The 24799-nt window shown below is 47.1% G+C and overlaps 2 protein-coding genes across 12 annotated transcripts in view; one reads left to right on the forward strand and one right to left on the reverse strand.

The window, feature by feature from the left end:
• Positions 1-1717: 1717 nt before the first annotated feature.
• On the forward strand, positions 1718-21433 carry SLC38A8 (solute carrier family 38 member 8). Its single transcript, XM_073308448.1, has 10 exons — positions 1718-1968; positions 6927-7125; positions 8411-8570; positions 10299-10403; positions 11983-12040; positions 13137-13251; positions 14215-14362; positions 15372-15571; positions 17960-18011; positions 21331-21433. Exons 1-10 carry the CDS (start codon positions 1780-1782, stop codon positions 21431-21433), a joined length of 1329 nt encoding a protein of 442 aa, XP_073164549.1. The 5' UTR covers positions 1718-1779.
• A 1009-nt stretch (positions 21434-22442) lies between these two features.
• NECAB2 (N-terminal EF-hand calcium binding protein 2) overlaps positions 22443-24799 on the reverse strand; it is a 368324-nt gene continuing 365967 nt past the window's right edge. For all 11 annotated transcript variants that reach the window (XM_073307521.1, XM_073307523.1, XM_073307524.1 and 8 more), the window contains one exon: positions 22443-23613. In XM_073307521.1, coding sequence (XP_073163622.1) covers positions 23585-23613 — 29 coding nt within the window. In that variant the 3' untranslated portion in view covers positions 22443-23584. The remainder of the gene's footprint in view (positions 23614-24799) is intronic.

The raw sequence follows: 24799 nt of genomic DNA on the forward strand, positions 1-24799 counted from the left end.
TGCTGGGCAAATCAACACTTTCCTTTGGTGGGGACATTTTCTAAGTTCCACGCAGCTTTTGAGAGAATTAGATTGTCCCATTGCTGGGGAGAAAAAACAGGATTCTATGTCAATCATGATGGGATGTTTAATCTGAGAGGAGTTTGAGTGAAGCCACTAGCCTCACTGAGCATCTGACTCTCTGCTCAGTTACCCAGGTGTAAATCTAGACAACTTCCATTGACTTTAGTGGAATGATTCTGGCTTTACTCCAGTGTAACTGAGGTCAGATCTGGCCCTTGGTTCTGTGGACTTTTGACTGGGCACAGTGGGCCTGATTCTCCTGTCTCACTGGTGCGAATTTGGAGCGACTCTATTGAAGCCACTGGACTGGGCCAGGAAGAGTAGAATCTAGCTCATGTATCCATTTTCTCCATACTGTAGAAAAGAGTTTATTGTGGAAGTTGATTCAATATGAAAGGGGATAAGGGAAATCCTTAAACGTTTATTTGCAACATTCTACAATTCTGTTCTATATATGCCTGCTATGTCTGTTTATCTAGTTATTAACACTGATTTAATATGAAAACTGTAACCCGGAGCTGAGAAACCTAAGAAACACTGGAGAAATTTGATATTGTATGTTTAGCCTTCTTCCAAAGGATTAAAAGTGTATCTGCGATAGTAGAAAATCCGCAGACCTGCAACAAAGAATCCCAGGTATTGATGCTAGTCTTGAGTAGTCACAGAAGCTGGGTGGGTCAGGGGAAGATTCACCGAGCCACACAGAAAGCTTTGGGCAGGAGAGAGAGGAAGGCTTTGGTTAGCAGGGGAATCCTGTTTACCTGTAGACTAGCCAAGGTCAGAGAAGGCGCCATATTTCTGAAGAGAATCCCTGAGCCATAGGGGAAGGATCCTAGACACCCCAGAAGGCTCTGCCCAAGCCCAGAGTACACCCCACAGTGGTGAGGAAACTGAGGCAGGGGAGAAGACTATTAGTTTGTTTTTGTGTACCTTTGGGCATGTCTTGTGCTAAGTAAAGAGCAGAGGTGTTTAGAATCCTTGTCATTCAACAGAGGGGAAGTAACAATACACGTAAGCCCTGATTCAGCAGAGCATTTCAGCACACATTTAAAGGTAAGCCTGTTCTTACAGGACTTGCTGAACTGGGGCCAATAAGGTCTGACAAAAATCCTGTGAAGTCAGTGGATAGGGAGGGGTCTCTCCACAGGTGTCAGTGAGCTATGGATCAGGCCCAGGTGGTTGTTTTCGAACCTGTAGGCGACTAGTTTGGGTTGCACAGAGGACACAACACTCATATTAAACTCGGCCCTGGTTTCCCCCCAAAGCCCATTTCTTTGTTCTTCATCTTTGCACACACCTCTCTGCGGAATCTGACACAGCTTTGCCACTTATTTTGCTCCTGTTTAATCCTCTCCAGAGAGACTGCCAATTAAATGAGTCACTGAGAAACGACTGAACACAACTTGGCTCAGTTAATTGATTCACATTCTTCTGACCTTTGATTGGTCGAGAAGAATCTGGTTTCCGACAGTCCCTCCCCCCGCAGGTCTGTGATTGGGGGTGAAAGTTCTGAGCCCCCCACTCCTTTTATTTTAATGTTCTTTGCCAAAGCAGGGAATAAACTGTTTTGAAGGAAGATGTGCTACTCCAAATCCAGCTCTAGAGCTATGTGAGTGGACTCACCTTCCCAAGGAGCTGTTATTCCAGAGAGACTTGTTAGTTAGATAGATCTGTCCACGCTGAGACAATTAAACCCAACCCTCTTTCCTTTCAGAGATGAAGGAGCTGGCTAGAGAGAGCATCGGCTTGTTAGCCAAGCCTACTCTGGAGTCAGGTAGCCCAAACCTATCCTCTGCCGGGGCTGTCTTTATTATGCTGAAATCATCTCTTGGAGCAGGACTTCTTAATTTCCCATGGGCTTTCAATAAGGCTGGAGGGATCACTGCAGCTGTACTTGTGGAACTGGTAAGTGACAAGTAAATATCCCAGGGTTTCTGTAGAGTGATTGACTAGTTCACTGGACTGGGCAAAGATTCTGTGTTAGTGGCGAAAAGAAATCCTGTAGCTTAATCTTTCTCTAGCGGTAACGAATAGCTTTCTGTATTTCCCCCTGTTCCTCCCACACTCCCTGCCCCCCTCAGCTCCTATAGAGTGTCTCTTTGCTGTGAGACTGCCCTCGTCCCCTGCCCTCTATGCCCCACCTCTTACCTAGCAGTGGTACTAGCTAGTAACTGTAGAGCAAAGACAGAGTAAAGAGGTGAGTTCAGATTGCCCTTGGTCAGCTCAGTGGTTTACTCTGTAATTAGGGGAGGGGGCAGGGAGTTAAAAAGAGTCCATAGCCAGTCCCTGTTGGGGATTGTGTGTCGATGTATATATGTGACAAACACTGTGCTGATCGCTGTGCTTGGGTATCCTGTGCCTCTTCTCTGCCCTGTGTCTGTCACTGAGCTCCTTTACACCCCCGTGCTGCCAACGCACGAGCACATGCTCCAAGCGAAGCATGGGAATGTTTGGAATCCGGGGCCTCAGACTGTAAGCTCTTTGGGGCAGACCCTGTAGCATCCAGCACAAGAGAGCCCCAATTCCAACTAAGGGCTGGAGCCTTTAGCTGCCACCAAGTAATCAGAATGGAGACTCCTATCAACTTGGTACAATTATTATGGGAGACTATGTTACATAAAACCCCCAACAAAATGTACTTGTCTAACTTGTGAAGAAATGGAAAGCTTTGTAAAAATTGCTAAGGAATACATGATCATAAAAGCAATTTACGAACTAATTGGGTTGGTAATTGAGGTGAATGAGGATGATAGAAATGAGGTGTATACATAACTTTCATCCAACATTCTCATATTAAAAACAAATTATTCTTATGATTTGAATAATAAATGGAGAGAGATTGGCTCGAGCATTCAATAAGTTTCAGTTTATATATTACCAAAAGTACATTAACCTTTGATGGTAAAAACACCCGATAGATCTGACAGACACAGATTCAAGTTCGCAACCTTTTTCTCAGTTTGTTTTACTTTTTTTATAATAAAGACCATATCTATATAATTTCCCTTCTATCAAGAATAGTGTAGATTTTTTATAATTAAAAGTCAGTGGGGGGGGGGTCATAATTTTAATTTTGGCAACATTAAGCATGACCAACTTGTGTGCACTGATACCATTTCCTAGTAATAGGACTGATGCAACTATATCTTGTTTGAATTCACCTTTTCTGGATGCTCCACACTAGAATTTTAATGAATAAGAACGACGTTAGACTTGTGGTAGGTGAGGTGGATAGCTACGGGGACAGAGATGGCATCCCCGTATGGAAATCTGTGGGTATGCTGTGCGTGGGCATGACCTGTCTATTGGAGGATTTTAAATTATTTGTTCATATTGCCGGTAATTGAGATATGTAAGAGAGAGTTTTCTACTCTGCCAGTGAGATTTCTTGATTAATTGAAGCTTTTCCAATCAATGATCCACCGACTCCAATGCCACGTTTTTCTGCAAAGTTTGATTAAAATAACATTGACTTCTTTGCACAATAATCTAATTCTCCTTCAGCCAGAGGTACACAATTACCTTCTTGTCTGTAGTTTCCAACCAGTAACCAAAACATTTCCATGTTCTCAGTTAGCTTCAACACCTATAGAAATCGGTGAAAAGGCTCCCTTCGATGGAACGGGTCTTTGGGTTGGGCCTCACATCAGCATAAAATAAATTTAAGATAATTGGAAAGTCTTCAACTTGAAAATGCAGGATTTAAGGAATCTGAAGTGAGAGAGATCGTGATATGAAGATCTTGAATGGGACCCAAATGAATGAATTACAGGGTGGTGGAAGTGTACTAAGTTACAAAAATTCTGAAGAGTAAGACAAACACCTAATTTTCATTTATACTGATAGAATCGTTAACAATTATTGAGCAAGTTTTAAAAGTTGGTAAAGGAGGAAAACAAATTTTTTTGTTGCACAAGCATTTTTGTATTAACAAATCAAAGATATTCAGTGTCGGATGTACAAAATCAGAATTTAAGTAATCTATTAATGAGGTGCTGTTTATGCATTAATCATGTTTATTGGCATAATATGCATTTATTATCCTCCAGCTGGTAAGAGTTCTTATGAGATCACACAACTTGTGTAACAGACTCTGCAATTTATTGTGCGAAATTTTCTTGCGGCTTAATATTGGTGAGACAATAACCATTAAAATCAAATATGAAAACACACAAAAGCACAACTGATGGGCAGCCATGTCCTCACAAATAACCTGATGCCTCCAGCATAGAAACCATTGCGCCTTGTCTCTAGGATTTACAGGCACTGAGTGATGTAGGAGTAGGTTCAAAAGGTTACAGGGGAATTTTCAAAGACACTTGGGTGCCCACCTGCCCTTTATGCCTTTTGAAAACCTTCCCCTCATATGAATATGAACCTTCCTGGACCTCTATTATGTCCATGGCACTGGACTTTATCCTCCTCTTCCTTTCACTGTTATACAACAGAAGTAATTTCACTGAAACCAATCAAGCTTGACTGGCGTACATGAGAAGAATAGGGCCCCACTCTCTCCGTTTGATTTTTATGAGGAATATGATCTGAGCCCCATTGTACCTTTCCTGCATCAAGTTTAAATGAGTCACCGACTGAGGGTCTGATCCAAAGCCCAGTGAACGGGGTTGGGATAAAGCAGAGGTGGGCAAACTGCAGCCCACGGGCCACATCTAGCTCGTGGGACCGTCCTGCCCGGCTCCTGAGCTCCAGGCTGGGGAGACCTTGAACTGACGCTGAGGAAATCTTACCATATGGGCCTGATACCCAGAGACCTGAGCCCCCCACAACACTGACTGAAGTCAAAGGGCGTGGGGGCAGCTAAGCCATGCTGGAAATGAGGCCCATGTTTATAGCTAGTTCTTTGGCCTTTTTTTCTGGTTCTAGTGGATTTAACTGAAGTCTAAATGAAAATAAAGGCAGGTTTATATCTTTTAACTTTGTATGTTGTTTTAAATAAGCTTACTAACGGGTATGCATCAATTAAGAGATTTCCTCTGGGTTCACTTCCTCCTTGAAGGCAGACTTCCCCTGTAAGATGTATTTTTTCAGGTGTGTCATTCTCATCGGGGGTGCAGCTGGTGCCGCTGTAAATGCTTGCTGGTGATTTTGCAGGTTTAAGAACTTCTAGATCTTCTCTGAAAACCCCCCCTGAAGAAACTGATTCTTGGCTCTTCCATCTCAAATATCAGACTTCCCTTGTTATTGCTCTGTGCTTGTATAATGGTGATTTGAGTGAAGGCACCGAAGGTACATCTGCACAGCAAAGAAAAACTCGGAGCACCGAGTCTCAGAGCCCAGGTCAAGTGGCTCAGGTTGCGGGGCTAAACACAGTGGAGTAGGCATTCCCACTCAGGCTGGAGCCCGGGCTCTGAAACCCAGTGACCAGGAAGGGTCTCGGAGCCCAGGCTCCAGCCTGAGTGGGAATGTCTATGCGGCTATTTAGCCCTGTGGCCTGAACCCTGCGTTCGCAAGTCAGTTGTCCTGAGCCCTGAGACTTGGTGCTGCAGGTTTTCCTTCGCATTGTAGACATACTTTCAGGGTCAGAGCCTCAGCTGGTGCATATTGGTTTTGCTTCATTGACTTTAGTGAAACTATGCTTGTTTACACCAGCTGAGGATTTGGCTTAAGGCATCTACTTTGCTGCTTGTTTGTTTGCTGCTTGTTACCACATGAAATACATGTGGAGTACCCCAAAAAGTTCAGCAAGCAGGCCTTAGGTAGGGTGGCAGGGCAGTGGTGAGAACCTTGTAACCAGTTTGATTGCATTTATAATGATCTCCTATGTGAAGCGTTTGGAGATCTCCTGATGACAAGTGCTAGGTGGTGGTATTTCTCTTATGTATAGCTCAGGTTTCCCAGCGCAAAGAGGCAGGAAGAAAAGTCCTTCCCTAACTGCAACACTTTCCCCCTCTGTCCCACTTCTGCATCGTCAGTTTCACTGTTTCCCCTGCAGAGTTGGTCAATTTCTCTTCTTGTTGGGGTTCACTCTTTTGCATGGCAGCTGCCAGCAAGAGGCAGAAGAAGATAATACTGAGGTGATGCTGCTGGAGGGTGTTTTGACAGGAAAATTTGCTAACCTTTGATTATTCTCCTAAAACGATCCTTCATTTGTAGCCTATCTTGGCCGCTAGTGCAAAAAAGCACCCCCACCCTGGACTGACATACTAGGTGTGTCTCCTTCAGAACAGCATTGGCAGATAGCCTGTGTTCCACTATGGCCCAGGTTCCACCAGGAAATAAACTAGAGATACCAAACCTAAAGACTCTCCTTACACCTGCATATTCATTGTACTCAAGCCTGGATTGATACGTTACATTCTACATAGATCTCGAACACCCCTTTCTATCAATCTATGAATCGGGGCTAAGCAACCGCATTAGAAATGACAATGCATCCATTAAAGTAGGTGGTTAGATTGCCCTCTTCCATGTAGTGGCCGGATACAAGATTGGGCGTTGCCAATTCTTTTTTAGATTTTTCTATCTTACCCCTCAAAAGTGTCTTTTTTGTTCTACGTTTGTACGGCGCCGAAGCACCTAGGTTTTACGGCAACACAAATAATAAATGTAGTGATGCCTGGGATTCTGCGCTCTCCCTCCTCTATCTCCTAGTGGTTCAGAGGCATTCACTTTACTAGAAGAATCAAAAGGAAGCAGCCTCCTCTTGCCAAAGCCTGTGATGTGTTTGTCTTGGGTATCAGTTGCTTTATGCTTATGTTACAGAGCTGCCATGTAACTTCCAGGGCTTTTTGAGGAAAGACTTTCACAACATAACATGGGCAGTTCTAATTGTTACTGGTTAAAAGAGGACCAGTGGAAATGCTAACTCACGGCAGTTTTCTTTCCTATGGCCTCCATCTTTGCAGGGCTCCTTAATATTCCTAATTAGCGGCCTAGTGATCCTGGGATATGCCTCCTCCATCAGCACCCAGTCCACGTACCAGGGCGTAGTCAGAGAAATCTGTGGGTCGGCCATTGGGAAGCTCTGCGAGATCTGCTTCATTTTAAATCTCTTCATGATTTCCGTAGCCTTTCTCAGAGTTGTGGGCGATCAGCTGGAAAAATGTAAGTGTCCCTGCTTAGAGAATGGACCTGGCACAGAGTCCCCTTGTTCTGACCATGACCCTAGCCAGGGGGAGGCAAACTTTTTGGCCCAAGGGCCACATCAGGGTTGCAAAACTATATGGAGGGTCAGGTAGGGAAGGCTGTGCCTCCCCAAACAATCTGGCCCCCATCCGCCCCCACCCCCTGACTGCTCCCCCCAAACCGCCGACCCATCCAACCCCCCCTGCTCCTTGTCTCCTGATCGCCTCCCCCCCAGGACCCCACCCCTTATCCAACTGCCCCTTCTCCCTGTCCCCTGACTGCCCTGACCCCTTTCCACACCCCCACCCCCTGAGGGGACTCCCACACCTATCCAACCGCCCCCCCGTTCCCTGACTGCCCCCTGGGACTCTCCACTCCCTGCCCCCTTACCATGCCAGAGACAGCCACGCCACCGTGCTGCCCGGCAGGAGTGGCAGGCCAGAGCGCTGGTGGCATGGTGAGCTGAGGCTGTGGGGGAAGGGGGGCAGTTGAGGAGGGGGGACTAGCCTCCCCAGCCAGGAGCTCAGGGGCCAGGCAGGACGGTCCAGCGGGCCGTAGTTTGCCCACCTCTGCCCTAGACCCACCAAAGTAGAAGTGGCCATCCATGTTTGGGCCAATAGCATGAGCTATTGCAGTCTGCATCATTCAGGCTCTCTGCATGTATGTAAACTGCCCCCTAGGCATGCATAAGAGACTCCCAAAACAAATGTGTTGGCCTTGATTTTGGGGCAGGGGTGCCCAACTTGAGATCTCATAAAGATGCCCGATTTTTGGAAAGTGCTGAGTGTCTGGCCCCTTTAAGGCGTCTCCAGGAAAGCACCCAACATCACTAGTCACATTTGGAAAATTAGGCCATTAACTTTATCAGCACAGAGACAATTTTGAGGGAGGCAGAGCGTTTTGGCACACCCTGCTGCCTGTGCGTTTGGCGAAAGGCGGCCATCCTGTCAATCCTGCAGCGGGCCATTTTCTCCATGGTCAATCCCTCCCAGACTTTTTGTAAACTCCTGTTTCCAGCTGAGGCTAGTCCAGCGTCTGCCGAGCTGTATTACTGATGGGACTGCATGTGTGATCCTTACGGCCCTGGAGCCCTCTGTCTGAAACTTGATCTTAATTCCTGGGTGCTCGTGAGCCGTTCCCGTGTGAGATCTTAAAAGCGATTTATGCTGTTGCTGGCCGTATTTGACCACTAGGACAACACAAGAGAAGCTGACGCTGATCTCCTACGCCCCCCTGAACCTCCTCTTCCATTTCTCCTCTTCAGTATGTGACTCCCTCTACATGAATGTGACTCTGAGCGGAGAAGGGCCTCCTCCTCCCCAGCACTGGTATACAGATTACCGCTTCACCCTGACTGCCCTGTGTGCCCTGGTCATCTTCCCTCTGTCTGTCCCCAGGGAGATCGGGTTCCAGAAATACACCAGGTACGCTTGGTGCTAACGCCGGAGCTGTGCGGAAGGCTGATAGGCTGAACTGGGACCAAATGCACCCAGCTCTGCAAGCGAGGGGGTGAGAGAAGCATGCTGAGCCGCTGGCAGGGCAGCTGAGCCTCGTGCTCTGTTACCACAATTCACCCAATGTGGGGACTTAAGAGGAGGGACGTGGGAGGTGCAGGCTGGTGTGCACCAAGATCACTGTGCCATAAATACCCAGTGAGGCACTGAGCAGCTGCAGGTAGCCTTCAGATATACTCCCAGGTCAGCGGCAGGCCCTCCTCCCTGCCCTGGTCTCGCTTTCTTCTACGTGCTGTTCTGAAATGCTCTCAAGTCAGCCACTCCCCCTGGCCGGCTCGCAGGAGGAGGAGCTGAAATCGGGCCCATGTACAGCCATCCTCCCGCTGCTCCAGTCCATGCAGGTGAAGCGCCTGCGAGCTTCTGACCATGCTACAGAAACACCTGTCCACAGGTACTGAATCAGGGCGAGGGCTTTGGCTCTGTGTGCGCCTGCGGGACTGAGCCCCACATGTGTGTTAGCTGAGCTCTCGTTGGGCCTGGGACTTGGCGAATTGGTTTCGCTTCTTAGAAAAGATTAAGAAACTTGCTGGTGAACTTGGTAAATACAACATGGCAAGCGAATCCCTAGTGCCAGAGCAGAGCTGAGAAGACAAGCTGGCTGTCAGCCAATAATATCACTTGTAATTGCTGATAAATAGGGTGTGACCTAAAATAAACACCGTAAGAAGAGACTGGGAACACGTTAACATGGCTTTCTCTGACGTCCCGTCCTTTCAGCACCTCTCACTCGGGCAGAGGTTTCTGAATGACGCTACGGACCCCCTAACGATCTCTCACAGGAATGGGGGTGCTAAATCAGTGTCTTGGCCAAACTGCATCTTGGATCATTTTCTTTCTACCTAAATCCCCCTGCTTGCAGTTTCAGTCCAAGATATTAATCTTTCCCGTTCACTCCCTCACACTCCTGCGTTGTGCTGTTGGTGCAGCGTGTCTCTCGCTCCACCCCAGAGGAGGCTGCATTTCAGTGGCAGGTGAGCTCATTCCTGTCTCTGCAAAGCTAAGAAGTGGTGAGTGTTACAGAAAACACGTACGTGCCATAGGGCGTGACTCTGTGCTCCCGCTTTCCCCTCAGTGAATTGGGAGCAAGTCCAAATGAAGTCATAGCAGTGTAAACCAAGCAAGACAGTATCAGAGGGGTAGCCGTGTTAGTCTGGATCTGTGAAAGCGGCAAAGAGTCCTGTGGCCCCTTATAGACTAACAGACGTAATGGAGCATAAGCGTTCGTGGGAGAATACGATGCATGCATTGGAAGACGTGGGTATTCACCCCCGAACGCTTATGCTCCAATACGTCTACAAGGTGCCACGGGACTCTTTGCTGCTTTCAAGTAAGAGGGGAGACTCCGGGCCAGACTCCTGTTAGAGCTAAAACGCTTCTCTCTGTGGACAGGGAGGTGTTTCCCTTTGTGCAGATGCTGGTGCATGTTGGGGGTCTGGCTGCAGTCAGGTGAACTAAAAAGTGCAGTATTTTACCAGTTTCTGTGAGCAGCCAGGTTGCTGCCCTTCTAAATCGCAGTATATTCTGATAGGTTTGTAACGCGCACTCATTGAACATTACAGCCTGCCAACATAGCCTGGCTGAATCTTCATTTGGTACGATAAAAGCTTAACACTTTTCCTCTCCAATCCTTTGTGTTAGTATTTTAGGTACTTTGGCTGCTTGCTACCTGACCCTGGTGATTATAATAAAATACTACCTAAGGACGGAGCATGTTATCCTGTATGAGCACCATTATTCCTCAAGGTAAGTATTGGTGCAACCATTTATCACTGCTTCAAGGGACTCAAGGGGTCCTTGACTTGGCACTAAACCCAGGAGACAAATGTGCTAAATGGCAATTAGGATGCTAACACAACAAATGTGCTGGAACTTCAGGGCTGTTTTTATGCAGTGCCAGGCTGTTAAAACTGCAGGAAAGTCTGCCTGTGTGTTTTTTTTTCCTTTGTATTCCTCCTCCTTGGCTTGCCATGCTGTGCTAATGTCCTGGAGGAATCCTGGATCTGCTGACAATAAAGTTAGTGGCCAGGGCAGCTGCAATCATGCCTGGAGGCGCTAACCTGCGTCTCAGGCCCTTGAGGAGTGCTTGGCTCTCCCTGCCCCAATAACTAATCCAACAAAGTGCATGCTGCTCACTTTGAAACAAGGCTAAGCAATCAATGCCGTTGTAGAGTGGTTAGAGTAGTAACCCTTTTGTTGCTGCTACGGCTGGGATGTGGATGTCTAAGCAGGGGGTTTCTATGTTTTGGGGCCCATCAGATACCTCATATGGGCAACAGAGGGGTGGCTAAAAAATTGGTTGTACATGGATTTAGGTTGCATAAAATAGCAACTTCAGAGTCAGATCCTCAGCTGGCATAAATCAATGCCACGTGCATGCCTTCAGCGGAGCGATGCAGATGATCTGGCCCTCTATTTTGAAGGCCAGAGGATACGTTATGACAAAGGGTCTGTGAGCCATCTGGGTATTTGAGGCATGCAGGCATCCTTGGAAGATGATGAATTCTTGGGGTTGGGAGAAGTGTGTGTTTCAGGGTCTGTCATGGCTGTGTGGCTCTTCAAAGGTGCCTGGAGGGTGTGAGGGAGAACTGGGCATCTGTCCTTTTTCCTTATTTATTTCGCTTCAGTCTGATAAATCAAGAAGGCCTGAAAACCCTCCCCCTCCCCACACACACAATTTTCCAGTGGGAGGCTTTTTCTGCTTTCTTACATTAGAAATTCCAGTCTTGTCAACCCTGAAAGACTCCAGGGCCTTGTCTACATTAGGCAATTGTGCAATAAATTCATTTGGTGCCAACACCAGTTCAGTGGAACTAGCAAGAGTGAGAGCCCTGGCCTCGGCAGGGGGCTGGTGGCTTTGGGCCTCTTCACCGCTGTTAAACCTGCTGAGGAGCTGGTTCGCGGCAGGTTATAAAATGGGTGTGACTGTGGGAGCGCTGTCTGTGCTAGGGGTTCTTTGGCAAATGTGTGGGGCTGCCAGTGGGGAATTATTCCCTCAGGTAGACCAGGGTTTAGGGTGTCCGTGTGCAGTGAAGGCTCCACTCCTGCAACTGACTCCACATGGGCTGACCCTCCTGGAAGCCAGCGGGGCTCCAGGCACGCAGAGTCTGTTGCAAGAATGGAAGCTGAATTGTCTGTTGTGTAAGTGGGTGCAAACTTGCCTCCTTTTGGAATAGCCAGTAGATGCTGCTGGGTTACTTTTCCTGGGAGGCAGCTTTTCGCTGTGGTGCCAGGCAAGGCTGTGAATGTATTTCTCTTCTTGCCCCATTGAGTTACTTTTTCTTCAACTGATCACCTGTGCTCCCCTTCCTCTCCCCATCTGCAGGGTCTCTTCCTTGGCTTCCATGTTCAGTGTCATCCCAACGATCTGTTTTGGATTTCAGGTAACAGCACTGTGTGGATTTCAATTGTCCTTTTCTGTGGGCCAGTCCAGCGGGTTGCTACTACGGCTGCCTTCGCAGAAGCTCTCACTTAACACGATGCCCCAGGCTAGGGAAGGTCTCTTTCCCCGCTGCCCCGTCCCGGGATTCCTGACCAGGACAAGGAACAAGCAAAGAGGACTCCCCCCTTCCCACCTTCGCAAGACCATGCATCCCAGAATCTATGGAGGCCTCTGCCTGCTAGGGTGGGACACTGGGGTGAAATCCTGGCCCCAGGGAAGTCAAAGGCAAAACTCCCCTTGACTTCCATGGGGCTAGGATTTCACCCTGGGAGTTTAGGGAGTTGCAGCGTACATACTTGTCCGGTGCAGACGTAATCCCAACGTTGAGTTGTGTCCTTCATTAGTGAGTCTGAGAGAACGGGGGAAGGGGCTTGATTTAAGGAGCTTCCAGTAATGGGCATCTTTCTATAAGCAGTAGTGTTAATGAGGCTACCTCATGCAGGAAGCCTGATACAGTAAGAGCCCTACATGAGTCAGATGGTCAAGGCAGAATGAGGATTTGGATCTGTGTTCTGGTCCGGTCTCGGAGCAGGCAGAACCAGCGGAACCCAGATCAGAGCTCCCCTGTACTCGGGTCCATAGCAGTGAGGCTGCTTGGCTCAGATCCTGCCCCACGGAAGGGGTGGGGAGAACAAGAACCAGGGGGGTGGTCACTTCCCTTCCCCTGCTGTCTGAGGTGGGGAGAAAGGAACAGCTCTGTTTCCGGCCCTGAGAGGGGTGGCAGTGACCCCTTCCAGAGGCAGAGAACGTCCCCTTGTGTCCTCCTGGGAGGAGGAAGGACCGGCCCTTTGTTTTGGTGACCAGGGAGAATCACTCTGTCTCTGGAGGGGACTCAGGAGGTACCCTCGCAGTCTGCCTCCGGCTGAAGCAGGGGCCTGGGGGAAGGGCGGAGTGGCTGCGTATGGGAGTGGGAAGGTTTGGGGACAGGGTGGTGGCAGGACTGAGGCACAGAGGGAACATGATAAGTGAGAGGGATCCGAGGCCTTTCACCCTCCCTTCACCTGCTCATAAGCATGCATTGTTCTCTCGTGTTTCAGTGTCATGAAGCCTGCATTGCCATCTACAGCAGCATGCGTAACAAGAAACTCTCCCTTTGGATCGTGGTGTCTGTGCTCTCCATGCTCTTCTGCCTGTTAATTTATTCTCTTACAGGTAACCCCTCCCTCTCGCCTTATCCTAACCTGCTGAAACTTCTACCCCCTCCCCTCTGACCCAGAAACCACACTGCATGCCTAGGTCTTGTTGGCAATGGCTTCATGTTAGACCACATGTTCGTATGCAACGTGAAACATGCCGTAGCACTCGGTGTGGACAAGGGCTTTCCTGATCAGCATCGCCTCAGCTAATTGTGCTCAGGATGCCTTTAAATTGTTTGACTAAAGATTGCTTCAACTCTTTGCAGCTCAGCTGCCCTAGAAGGGAGTCCTTTGGCAAGGAAGTTTTATAAATTTGTCTTCCTCCCACATAAGTGATAAATACACACACACAACCTATGTTAAAATAACTTTATTACCATTGCAAAGTCAAGCGTTCAGAAGCTATGAAATGCCAGAATTAAGTTTGCCCGCACAATCATGATGCAGCCCTCTGTTGCGTCCGCATTATAACACAGTCCCCAGTGACATAATCCCCAACTATATTTCCCACAGGACCCCGGCCTCAGTCAGGGCACTGAATGGATGGTGCTCACTTAACAGAATAGCTCCTCATTAAGTGACCACCATCCAGTCTTTCAAATCTTTTACACTCCTGCCCCCCGCCCCCCAAATCAGCCTGAGGCAGACACCCAGCATGCAACATTTGAGCCCAAATGGCTAAAGTTTTGCCAAGTTATAAACAGATTTTTATATGGGACACGTTGGGCAACCTTAATCCTATTGGGATCCAGGAAGTGGGTGGGCGGAGCCCGCCCCCTGCTAAAGGACCCCCTCTCAGCCTAAGGGGCCTGGAAATAGGCACTGCTACCAGCCCCGGCTATAATGAGCAATACGCATTCATTTTAATAACTTTCCTCGTAGTTGGTTCCTACTCCAAACTCCTCCCCATATGGTATCACGACTGTAGCTCAATATCACATTTAATGCCTATGATCTTTGCTGCTTCTCTTGTTTCTAGGGCTTTATGGCTATTTAACCTTTGGTGCTGATGTGGCTGCTGATATTCTGATGTCATACCCAGGAAATGACGTGGTCATCATCATAGCCCGGCTACTCTTTGGCATCTCCATCATTACCATCTACCCAATCGTTCTCCTGCTGGGCAGGTAAGACAGAGGGAGACTGCAGATGTGCACGGCTGTGGAGGGGCAGTGCTTAGGAATGGGCTTATGCCCACGCTGTCACGGTGGTAGGTGTCAGTAATGTAGATTTCACCAAGAGAAGATTTGGAAAGGGATATTACTAAGGGCAAAACGCATCCCACCTCCAAAACACTGAATTGGTTTCAAAGTTAACGCCTTAGGCGGAGACCCAAATGTGGGTGGCTGAAAATCTGCCACCGACTGGGTATCCCTTCACAATGGTGAAGGAAGAAAGCCAGGAAAGGGCTAGTTCTGAAAGGACAATAGGCATTAATAAGTGCGAAGAAGGTTCATAAAGACAGTGGCCACCGTACGGAAGGCAGTGACAACCTCCCCACAAGGGATCGATGAGCAGGGGCTGTCTGAGATTATAAAACCGGACACCCGGGCAAGCAGCCTTGGGGAAGGGTGTGCAGGTGGAAGAGCTGGCATATCAAAAGACACAAGTTGGCGGGGGGGTCTTGTGGAAGGGAAAAGGAAGAGTGCGTCTTGAGGAGCCAGACCGAGGGGAAAGTGAGATTTTTAGCAGGGAGGTATCTTCCCCTCACTGTAACAAAGCTGAGGTGAGTGTAACTCGCTGAGCCCTGTCTTGGCTCGAGCCTCTAGGTGCGTCTGTCATACGAATAGTAAGTTGTCCCAGGCCTTTGTTCAGGGGCAGGAACTTCTGGGCACATGTTGTCCCCAAAGGGACGGGGAGATGGTGAAGCCATGGCCTCTCCCCTGGCGGAGTGTGCTGGGGAAAACAGCCTGTCCCAAACCAAAAGGTGGTGCTTTCCGTCTGCGCACAGAGACGCTTGGGAAAGGGCAGCGAGTGTGCGGGAGGTATGAGCCTGTCTACGCAGACCGCGTGGTCTGCGAGCAACTCCCTGCTGTGGTGGGGCTGAGCTGAGTGCATTGCTCCAACACAATCCAGTGCAAGGAGTTCTGAGCCCAGCACAGCGCTGTATGTAACCTGGCGGTGTCTGTCTGATAGGTCTGTCCTACAGGATGTCTGCCTGAATGACAAGTGCAGGTCTCTCGTGCTCATGGAGCCTTATGAGCGGTGTACAAGGATTGTGCTGACGATGACGTGGATCATCGTGACGCTCGCCATTGCTCTGTTTGTCCCTGACATCAGCGAGGTGATCAGTATTATTGGTGGCATCAGCGCCGCCTTCATCTTTATCTTTCCAGGCACGTACTTGTTAACAGATAAACAAATTAACAAATTAAGTATTGTAATTCAGGAGCTGAGCCTGGGAAGGGTTTGCTGCATTAGTTATTATTGAGCAGTGAGGCTGCCAAACTTCCTTCCCATGCTCTGAGCCTCTGGGGTGAAAACGCTTTTTGTGAATTAATTTCCTCTGAAAACTGGGGTGACAGAAGGGAATTGACACAGAGGCAGGGCTCCTGCTCAGATTTTTCTCTGATCAGGTGCACTGGGAGCTATGTGCGAGTTTAAAAAAATTCTCATTGACCACTGCTCCATTTGCCCCTTTAAACAAAAAAAAACAAACCAACCCAACATCATCTCTCCCCAAGATTTCATCTGGGGGCTCTGAGCTGGAGGGGGAAAGAGGATGGCTTTTTTAAGTTTGCCTTTCTGCGTGGGCCTATTCCTAGAGCAAAGAGCCTGATTGAAAGGCTCCAGAATCCACAGACTCTTTAAAGTAGCCTTCAGATAAGAATCTCCTGCTGTGGCTGCAATCTGGCAGTTTTGGATACAAATAAATGTTCATGAATTTTGTTTGGTAACTTATCAGTGTGTCCATGAATCACAAGTTCTGATTCTCTGCAGCCTTGCATCTTTGTGTAATCCCTTAACCTACACAGAGTAGGTGTAAAATGCAATGAAACAGGTTAAAAATGCTAGGTTTGAATATTTTTTGGGTGCGGGATTGTTCATTCTTCAGCAAAAGGGAGACTCTTCTGTTTAAAGGAATGTGTCTAGAGCTGCTTTTGCAAGGCACTCAGTAGCGTGGTGTTTCTCTGTTCATTGCTGTTTTCAGCCACCACCCTCTTGAGCAAATGTTTTGTAGGTTCCTTCACTGAAGGTGTGAGAGGTAATTATAGCTGGAAGCGCCACTTACTTACTTTTATTTCAAACTTTGTCTCAGGACTGTAAATTCCCTGGTTGAATTTTTTTTTTTTTTTTACAGAATCCCTTCCTCTTTGAGCCTCTGGGCTAAAAACTCTTCACATAAACTTGTAGGTGCCAGTTATAATGCTAACTCTGGCCCGGCGTTATCAACATGGCAATTAAGATTTCAAGTGTTCCAAAATGGTGGTCGTGAACTTTCTTGCAGTAATTCCAATAGAAAGTAAAATTGAAAATTTACCGGTATGGGGGTGGGGCCTCGGGCAGAAGGGGTGGGGCTGGGGGGTCAGCCTCCCCCAGCCAGCCCTTCCACATGCCCTGGGCTCCAGTGGAGATTTAAAGGGCCTGGGGCTCTGGCCGCTGCTGCCACAGCAGCGACTGGAGCCCTGGGCCCTTTTAAATCATCAGCCCCGGGGTAGCTGCTCCTTTTGCTCCACCCCCACCCCCAACCCGTTGGCAGCCTTGCGGGTTGGGAGGGCAAAAGGGGCAGTGAGGGTAAAGTGCCAGGGCAGCGCTTTAAAGTAAGGCTGCAGGGGCCGGTCCCGACGGCCACGTTTTACCGGTACGCTGTGCTGGCCCACACCACCTTACTTTCACCCCTGCCAATAGTCATCGGAGGGGTACAAGTTTAGTGGAAAATGGAGTCACTGGAGAAATCTTCCTCTCCGTGTATGTAGGGGAAGGGGGAGATCAGGAGGAAGACCTGATCAGGTTGCCCACGTATTGAGAACATTTCAAAAACAAATGTAATTCCAGAGCAATGTGTGTGGCTGCAGAACAACGGCCTGTGTGAACTTCCAAAGATGGTCTGATCTTGTAATCTACACACTTTCTTTTTGGTGGGATGCCATGTAGGTGGAGGTAGATGTGAAATATAATAGAGGCTCCTTTCTGTGGGCAAAGAAAAACAAAAAAGACCGTTCCTTCCTTACCCTTCTCCATTTACATTACTTCAATGCTCCGTCACATTTCCATACCGCTCGTAGCTGTCACAGGTTATAAAAATGACAAAGGCCCGGATGTTTAGGCGTTGCAATGCTGAGCAAAGCAATGCCTACATACCTCTCAAAATCTGAGCCATCGTCATTTTTTTCCTAAGTAAAATGAATCCACGTGAATGATTTTATGTAACAACCCTCTAAAAGTAGCTGGGTGTCATACAAAAGTAACCACTAGAAGTGAGTTCACGTGCCGGCAGAGCAGAAGCCACAACAGAAAATGATGGAAATCCCACTAAACTTCTGAAAATGGGGGGGAAAGTCTTAAGTTCAGGCATCCAAAGGATATAGCTGACTTTATCCATACGTGTTCCAATCGAGCTGTAGTGCTGATCGGCAATGCACAACCGACCTAATGCAAGATCTTGGCAATTACACACATGAATGTGTGGTTCTGTCCAAAATTGCCACTGCCGCCTTATGGTTACTGGGAGGAATATTTGGGAACGTGTTTAAATGACATATCATGTATGGTTTGATTTGCAGGGCTATGTCTAATATGTGCAATGGAAATGGAACCCATCGAGCCAAGAAAAAAGTAAGCTTCCATATACCATGTTGGGCTGGATATATGCATATAAATATTATGAGACGTTCCTAGTACACTACATGTATAAGCCTGTGTAAGTGGAGCTGTCCCTAATGATCAGTTCAGAAATGTGGCAGGGTCCCTCCATTTCTGTCTTCATCTCCCACACATCAGAAGTGCCCATGAAAACTTAACATAGAATGATTGTGTCGGTTTTCCTTTCTAAACTCCACTGCAAGGCTCTTGCAGTCTCAAAATGTGACATCAAATAACAGATTTAGAGGGACATAATCATAGCAGTTAAAGCCAAAAGGATGAGTGTGTATAAATCTGTTAGTCTTTAAGGTGCCACCGGACTCGTTGTTGTTTTTATAAATATACAGTAATTCTCCCTTCCTGTTGAGAACCCAAACAGCATTATGTCGAGAGAGAGGGGACAGACAGTCTACTTTCACTGCCTAAGCTGTGTAAAGTGCAAAAAGAGTTTTGAAACCATTTGAATGGTAAGAAATTCGATCTTAAATGTTTCAGTTTGTAAGCTGAAGTGTTTGTAGAGCTCGATGAGCTATTAGTGAATAATTTGACAAATTAGGCAAATGTAGTTGGTTCTCCTCTTTAAATTCTGCACTCACGGGTTTTGGTTTCTTTTTAACCAGACTCTTCACTATGTGGTGTGCAACTGGTCACCTAAGCCACATGGTGGTGGTGGTTCTGCTCCGTGAGCAATGGAAGAGCTGCCCACATGGCCATAGGGACATATTTGTTTGCTCATGAGACCCTTTTCTGCAATCTTATTTTTAAAAAAATCCCTGTGTAAACATGGCAAATAAGGGTCACGAATACAGTCAAAATGGACATGTGGTTTGTATTGGAATGAATACTGCTCGCATGTTCACCCGGCTCTAGCTGTTAGTAAGGAATTTTAATGTATTTTTTTCTCTGAATTGTGCACTAAATGCCTTAATTTATCAGGCCCAGAGGGCTGGAAAACAGGCAGGTTTTCTGTTGTTTGGATTTGATCAATGCTTATTCTACAGTGCTGACAGCCTAAGCTTCTACCATGCATCTTTCAGTCAGCCCACCACCTAAATGCAGATCAAGTCACTTAAAATAGTAAGGGCCCAATTCTGTCACCTTCACCCTTGTAAGTACTTTTAAGATTTCAGTGGGTTAATTTCTCCTATTCTTACACGTGAGACAGAGGCACGTTAACTGACAGTCGTGGAGCTACTTGCATGGTCTGGTCTTAGTCAACGCAAGCAAGGGTGACAGAACTGAGCCCTTCAGCCCAGATCCTCCAAGACCTTTAACTCCCATTGAAATCAACAGGAGTTAGGTGCCTAAACACCTTTGAGACTCCGTGACTGAATCTGGCAACAGCAGCCCCCTTGCGTGGCAGCCTGCACAGCCCTTGCTTTGAGCTTTGGCACTTGGCCTGCAGTCATCTGTTACCTTGCGACGCAACCAGAAGCAGTAACTGCTGTTGCTTGATTATAACTTGCCCTTTTCACTGTGCTGGAGTCTGCTTCCCTGCAAGTCCTCTTGGTTCTTCCCAGGATTCTTTGCCTGAAATAATGCTGCCCCACGAGCTGGTTTCCATGTTGTAACCGTTTGTGCTTCTGGCCAAAGAGGGCTGGATGCAATTCCCTCCTGAGCTCATTTCAGGAATGTCCAAAGCCCAGCGGTAACTATGAACTACCCCATACTGGCCTGTCATTTTTTAATGGGCTTTGGCAGGGTGGTATGGAGGGTTTGTGAGACAGGAGTTAGCTTTAAGAAGAGGCTGGAGAGGAATCAGTTTGTTTACCCCAATGCAGCTGCCTGGTGGGTTTAGACCTTAAGACTCCCACTTCTGATGCTGGAGGTCATGGGTTCAGGTCTCTCAGCTATGATGGGGGAAGTGAATGGGCCTGTAGACAGAGCCAGCACAAGTCACATTTAAGCCCTACACAAATTAAATGGTGAATAAGCAGAGCCTTGGGTCTCTTGTGAATTTCATCCTTAAAGACTGGTTATGTAAGTCAAGACACAACCAAATTCACAAGTATCTTTTAATGTAAGTTTCTTAAACTGAATTTTGCATTTCACTATAGCTCAGATGGACAGGGACAGTCCTGCTCACCTGAAGAGAGTTGTCAGATTATTGTTTCTCCTGCCTTGCAATGAACAAACCACTCACTCAACTGACCGGTTCTGTGGGCATATTTTCAGACAGTATCTTGGAGTCTCGTAGCTTTACCCAAACATCCTTCTCTTCCAAACTAGGATGTTTTTAAAGCCTCTACAAGTGAGGGTCTTTCAGTGTCCAGCTCCTCTTTATTACTCATGTAGTGTTGTGATGGAATTTATTTGACTAAAGTCTGGAAGGTTTTTACTTTGGTCAGGAAGATGGACCCTTGGGCTAAGAAAAAATAGCAAAGCAAGTTGAATGCAATGGTGTAGCCATACTGACAAGTGAGGAAACGGGAGCAAAAGGAAAGTTTCTTTATTCTTCAGCGGGGCCCACGTTTCTGTGTAGTAGAGGCTGCATTGACAATTTCTCGTAAGTGAGAGCCCTGCAACTAAGAGAAAAGCATCCCATTTGATACAAAAGAGAAGTATGGTTTGACTCTGCATAAATGAGGTGAGGAGTCCATGTTCTTTTGTCTCTCCTTGGCAACTAGTGCTCGTTTCCCTGGCAGAAGTTCTAGCTCAGACCTGAAAGTCAAGCTGGGTTCTTTCTGACGTGTGCATCAGTACTGACATTTTGACTACAGCCACTCAACAGTCTCTCATTACACAGGAAGAAACTGAACCCAGCTCGTCCCCTGAAAGGGTGTGGGCTCTAGAAGGAAAAGAGTGATTGTTTGTTTGAGCTGCTGTCTCTGTGTTCCCCCAACAAGGGTTGTCTTTTCTGATAACCGCTGTTTAGTAGAGAGGGGCAGAAATTACAGGGCCCAGCACCTTGCTGCTCCAGGAGAACCTTACACTGGGGCTGGAAGGACAGAGAAATGGGGGTCAGGCTTAAGAAACTTGTAGTAGGCACCCATACACTTCTCCCCCCCCCCTTCCAACCAGCTGACGAGGTGTCATGGGGCAACATTCACCCCTCAGTAAAATACGGAGTGAAGGCTGCACCATGAGCTAGCTCAGTATGAAGAACAGTACAGTTAGGGGACCAGTGGTAGTTTGTGTTTTTTAAACCTAAGATCTCAAAAGTTGATTTCTCATTTTGGCAATGTCCAGGGGAAGAGTTGTATTCATGGTAACATTTCTCTTTAAATCAGCCTTCCCCTGGGAGACTAAATCATTGCCTACAGTTCCATTGTGCTGTTCTTCTATTTTCTAGGTCCTGTTTGATTGCTTGGGGTGTCATCTCCATCCTCTGTGGAGCTTTTGTCTTTGGTCAGAGCACAACCACTGCTGTCATGGAGCTGGTCTACAAATTCTAGCTGCTTACAGGTACCCAGCAGCCTTCAGCAAGTTGCACGTAATTTGGTGCAACCTACAGGCAGCTGTGCTTGCAAAGAACAATGCATCTTATTGGAGCATGGTTTCCAAATGACTGATGCGTGTTTCTCAGCCTTTCCCTGTTTACGTTCACTTTAAAAGAGATCTATTTACACAGTCTCTCCTGTTTGCTAAATGACTAGCATTACCATGCAGCAGGGTGCCTGTCAAACATCACAGTGATGCTCTAAGATCATTGTACCTCCTCACACCTTTATCTATTCTTCCCTTCTGATGGTACATGGTTTCCTTTCATCAGAGCAACCCCCAAGTATCAGCCACTGGAGGAGAAAGGTCAATCCAAGGTGTCCCTGATACTCCCTTCTTCAACATATGGTCTGGTGTTGTCATCTCAAATGCCAGCTTTCCCAATGGGTTATACCATTCCCCTTGTGTTGCCCTTATTACACACCCTGTTCAAGACAACAACTAGACACCCCTTCACATCAGAATGGATAAGTGTGTGCATTCTGGAAAAAGGGCAAATCTTTGAAATATCATGTTTTGTATTTTACAGATCATATCAGTATTGCTAGAATAGAGACAGAAGGTCCATTACCAGAGTTAGACTTGTACAAGTATTAAACTTGCATAAAGGATCTAGGTGTTGAACTTGCACATGTCTACACAGCAGCTCGAGAGGCGAGGGTAGCACCTAGGCTCCTGGGCCTTCACTGCTATTATTACTTGAGCGAGCTTGGACCTATCTGTGCAGCTGCAGTTACCTCCCTGCTGGCAGCGTAGACCTTCCCTCAGTGTGGCATCTCATCTTCAATACAAGGAGACTGGAGTTCCCACTACGGAGAACAGTGATTTTGTGCATAACTGCCCTTTATTTTCCACCTACCCTTGAATTATTTTGATGTGTTTTTCATTACAAGTTCACAAAACTACTTCCATTCTGTTTCCCTGTTGAAGAGCAAGGAGCGATTTAGAATAAAACCACCACCATTTCCCACTTACATTTTATTTGGTCTCTGTATTATCTAACTGTACATATCCTAATATTAAATTTCCTATAGTGTACGATGGGTTTAGAGCCCAATGATATCAAACATACAGCTAGAATAATATCAAATGTTACAGTCAAAGTGAAGAAATAAGCAAGCCTGCATCCCAAAAACTAGTCTCCCCTGCTTCTGTCCCTATTAGAAACAAATACAAAACTTAGTAAAGGAACAGATTGCTACTTTCTACAGCCAGAAGGCATCTCTAGTACATCAAGGCTTATTTAGCATGCATTGGTGTTAATGTGAAGGAAACTAATTATGGAATCAAGAGGTAGGACTGGGGAGGGAAGGAGAAAGGCAAGTGGTTCTTTTCAGCAGCCTATAAAGGAGAAACCTGATGAACAAATTAAAAAGGTGACCCCTTTGTATCTAGTTCTAAGGCAGTGGCAGAATGTCTCCTTCTCTCTAGGAGTAAGGCCTGTTATGCTATGCAGCGGTGAACCAGTGAAATCTCAGGGAGAACTCTTACAGCGTAGTCCTGCCCCTGCTATAAATTATTTTCTTTCAAAACTAGTGGACAAAGAAACTAACACCAGCGCTGCTATTTAGACTCCTTAAGGGAGGTGACCTGCTGCTGGCCCCTCTCAGACAGCATCCGCCATGAGATGGGGCTCGAGTATGAGCCTGTCACTATCAGGCCCTACGTGCTGGCAGGCAGGTTTGACCATTCTGGCCAAACTGTTCTATCAGCCTCACTTTACTGAGGCACAGGAAGGATAAGCAACTTGCCCACTGTCACAGAGCAAGTCTGGGACAGAGCCAAGACTAAACCCATGAACCCCTGCAATGGGGCTGTTGGGGGCAGGAGTCTGCTCCATCCCAAGCTTTAAGGGGAGCGTTTAGGAGCTATGACAGTGGGTGGGGTGGTTATGTTTTTTCCTTCACTTCAAACACCTAGCAAATACATTGCTGACATTCTTGGTTAGTAGTGAACTCAAAAGACATCACCTGTACCAAAGGCATTAGAAAAGACAGGAGTTTAGTCCTCTGCAAAGGGGGAGAGAATTCACTGGACAGAAAAGGCAAGAGAGCCTGGAAGTGCAACGGATCACCTTGCTGCTTGACTCCGTGCCGGCCGAGGACTCAATCTCTGTTCAGAGTGCACCAGGCAGCTGCAAGAGAACAACCAGTCAAGGCAGGAGCTCAGTCTCCACCCCCCCGCAGCTTTGTGCAGGCAATGGCTAACCCTCCCTGGGGTGGTGCGATAGCAGGAGGCTGTGTCAGAGCTGGACTGCTCATTGCAGCACAAATGGGAAGAACTTGCTCTCTGCCTGCAAAACAAATCACTCAAGGGCAGGTATCTTCTCACACAGCTAAAACGTTGAAGGATAGGCACAGTGGGTCAAATCCCGTACTGGTAACACTGATGTAAAGCGGGAGCCCTCTCACTCAGATCAATCTGAATTTATGACTGTGAGACTGAGAGCAGAATTCGGCTGTTTACAGGTGTACTGAAAAATTAATTGTTTAAGTAATTAAATGCTGCATGTTGCTAGCACCATCCATTAGACACCTCAATACTTTGCAAGCTAATTAAACGTCACAGCCCCTGTGGGAGGTAAGCAGTTATTAGCTGCAGGGGCAAACTGAGGCACACAATGGATAAGGCCTTGTCTTCATTCACAAGTTGTGTTGCTTTAACTATAGTGGTTAAAGTGGTACAACCCTTTTTGTGTGGATGTGTGTTATACTGGTACAGCTTATTCCCATAGGGGACTAAGGACCTTCGTACGGCACAGCTGCATCCATGGTAGGCGGTGTTGCTCTATTGGGTTTTTTTAAAAATCACATTCTTAACCAACCAAGTTACACCAGCAAAAAAATTGTGTGGGTGGACCAGACTTCCAGTCCTGGGGCTTTTATAAATCAGCTGCTGAGCCTCTTTGCTCAGCAGTAAGAAATGTGGACTCCTTTTGTCTTGCCGTGAGTTGCTTACAAATAGTTACCCTGGAAAGTGAAAAACTCCTGCCATACACAAGCAAAAAATCCACAATGACTGAGCAGTCCCACTTTAAACACACGTTTTTATGCTGCTCTCATGGAGGAGTAACCTCTGCGAAGAACACAATGGGCCTGATTCTCCAGTGTGTTATACTTGGTGCAGTCATTTACACTGAGGGTGGGGGGCAAGTGCTACCATCATTTGGGCTGGGTAGCATTTTATAGCCAGTGTAGGCTTAAATGACTCCAGAGGGTATCCGGTCATGAAGAATCAGGCCCTCGGGGTGTGTGAATTGTGGCACTGCACGCTGTTTCAATGCCTGCAGCTTAATGTATTTAAAAATATAACCCCTGGAA

Source organism: Lepidochelys kempii, chromosome 12, assembly GCF_965140285.1.
Source record: "Lepidochelys kempii isolate rLepKem1 chromosome 12, rLepKem1.hap1, whole genome shotgun sequence".
NCBI lineage: Eukaryota > Metazoa > Chordata > Testudines > Cheloniidae > Lepidochelys > Lepidochelys kempii.

Coding starts and splice junctions, on each gene's coding strand:
- SLC38A8 (XM_073308448.1), top strand. CDS start 1,780: ATGAAGGAGCTGGCTAGAGAGAGCATCGGCTTGTTAGCCAAGCCTACT. Junction 10,404..11,982: donor GAGCACCATTATTCCTCAAG/GTAAGTATTGGT, acceptor CCCCATCTGCAG/GGTCTCTTCCTTGGCTTCCA. Junction 13,252..14,214: donor GTTAATTTATTCTCTTACAG/GTAACCCCTCCC, acceptor TCTTGTTTCTAG/GGCTTTATGGCTATTTAACC.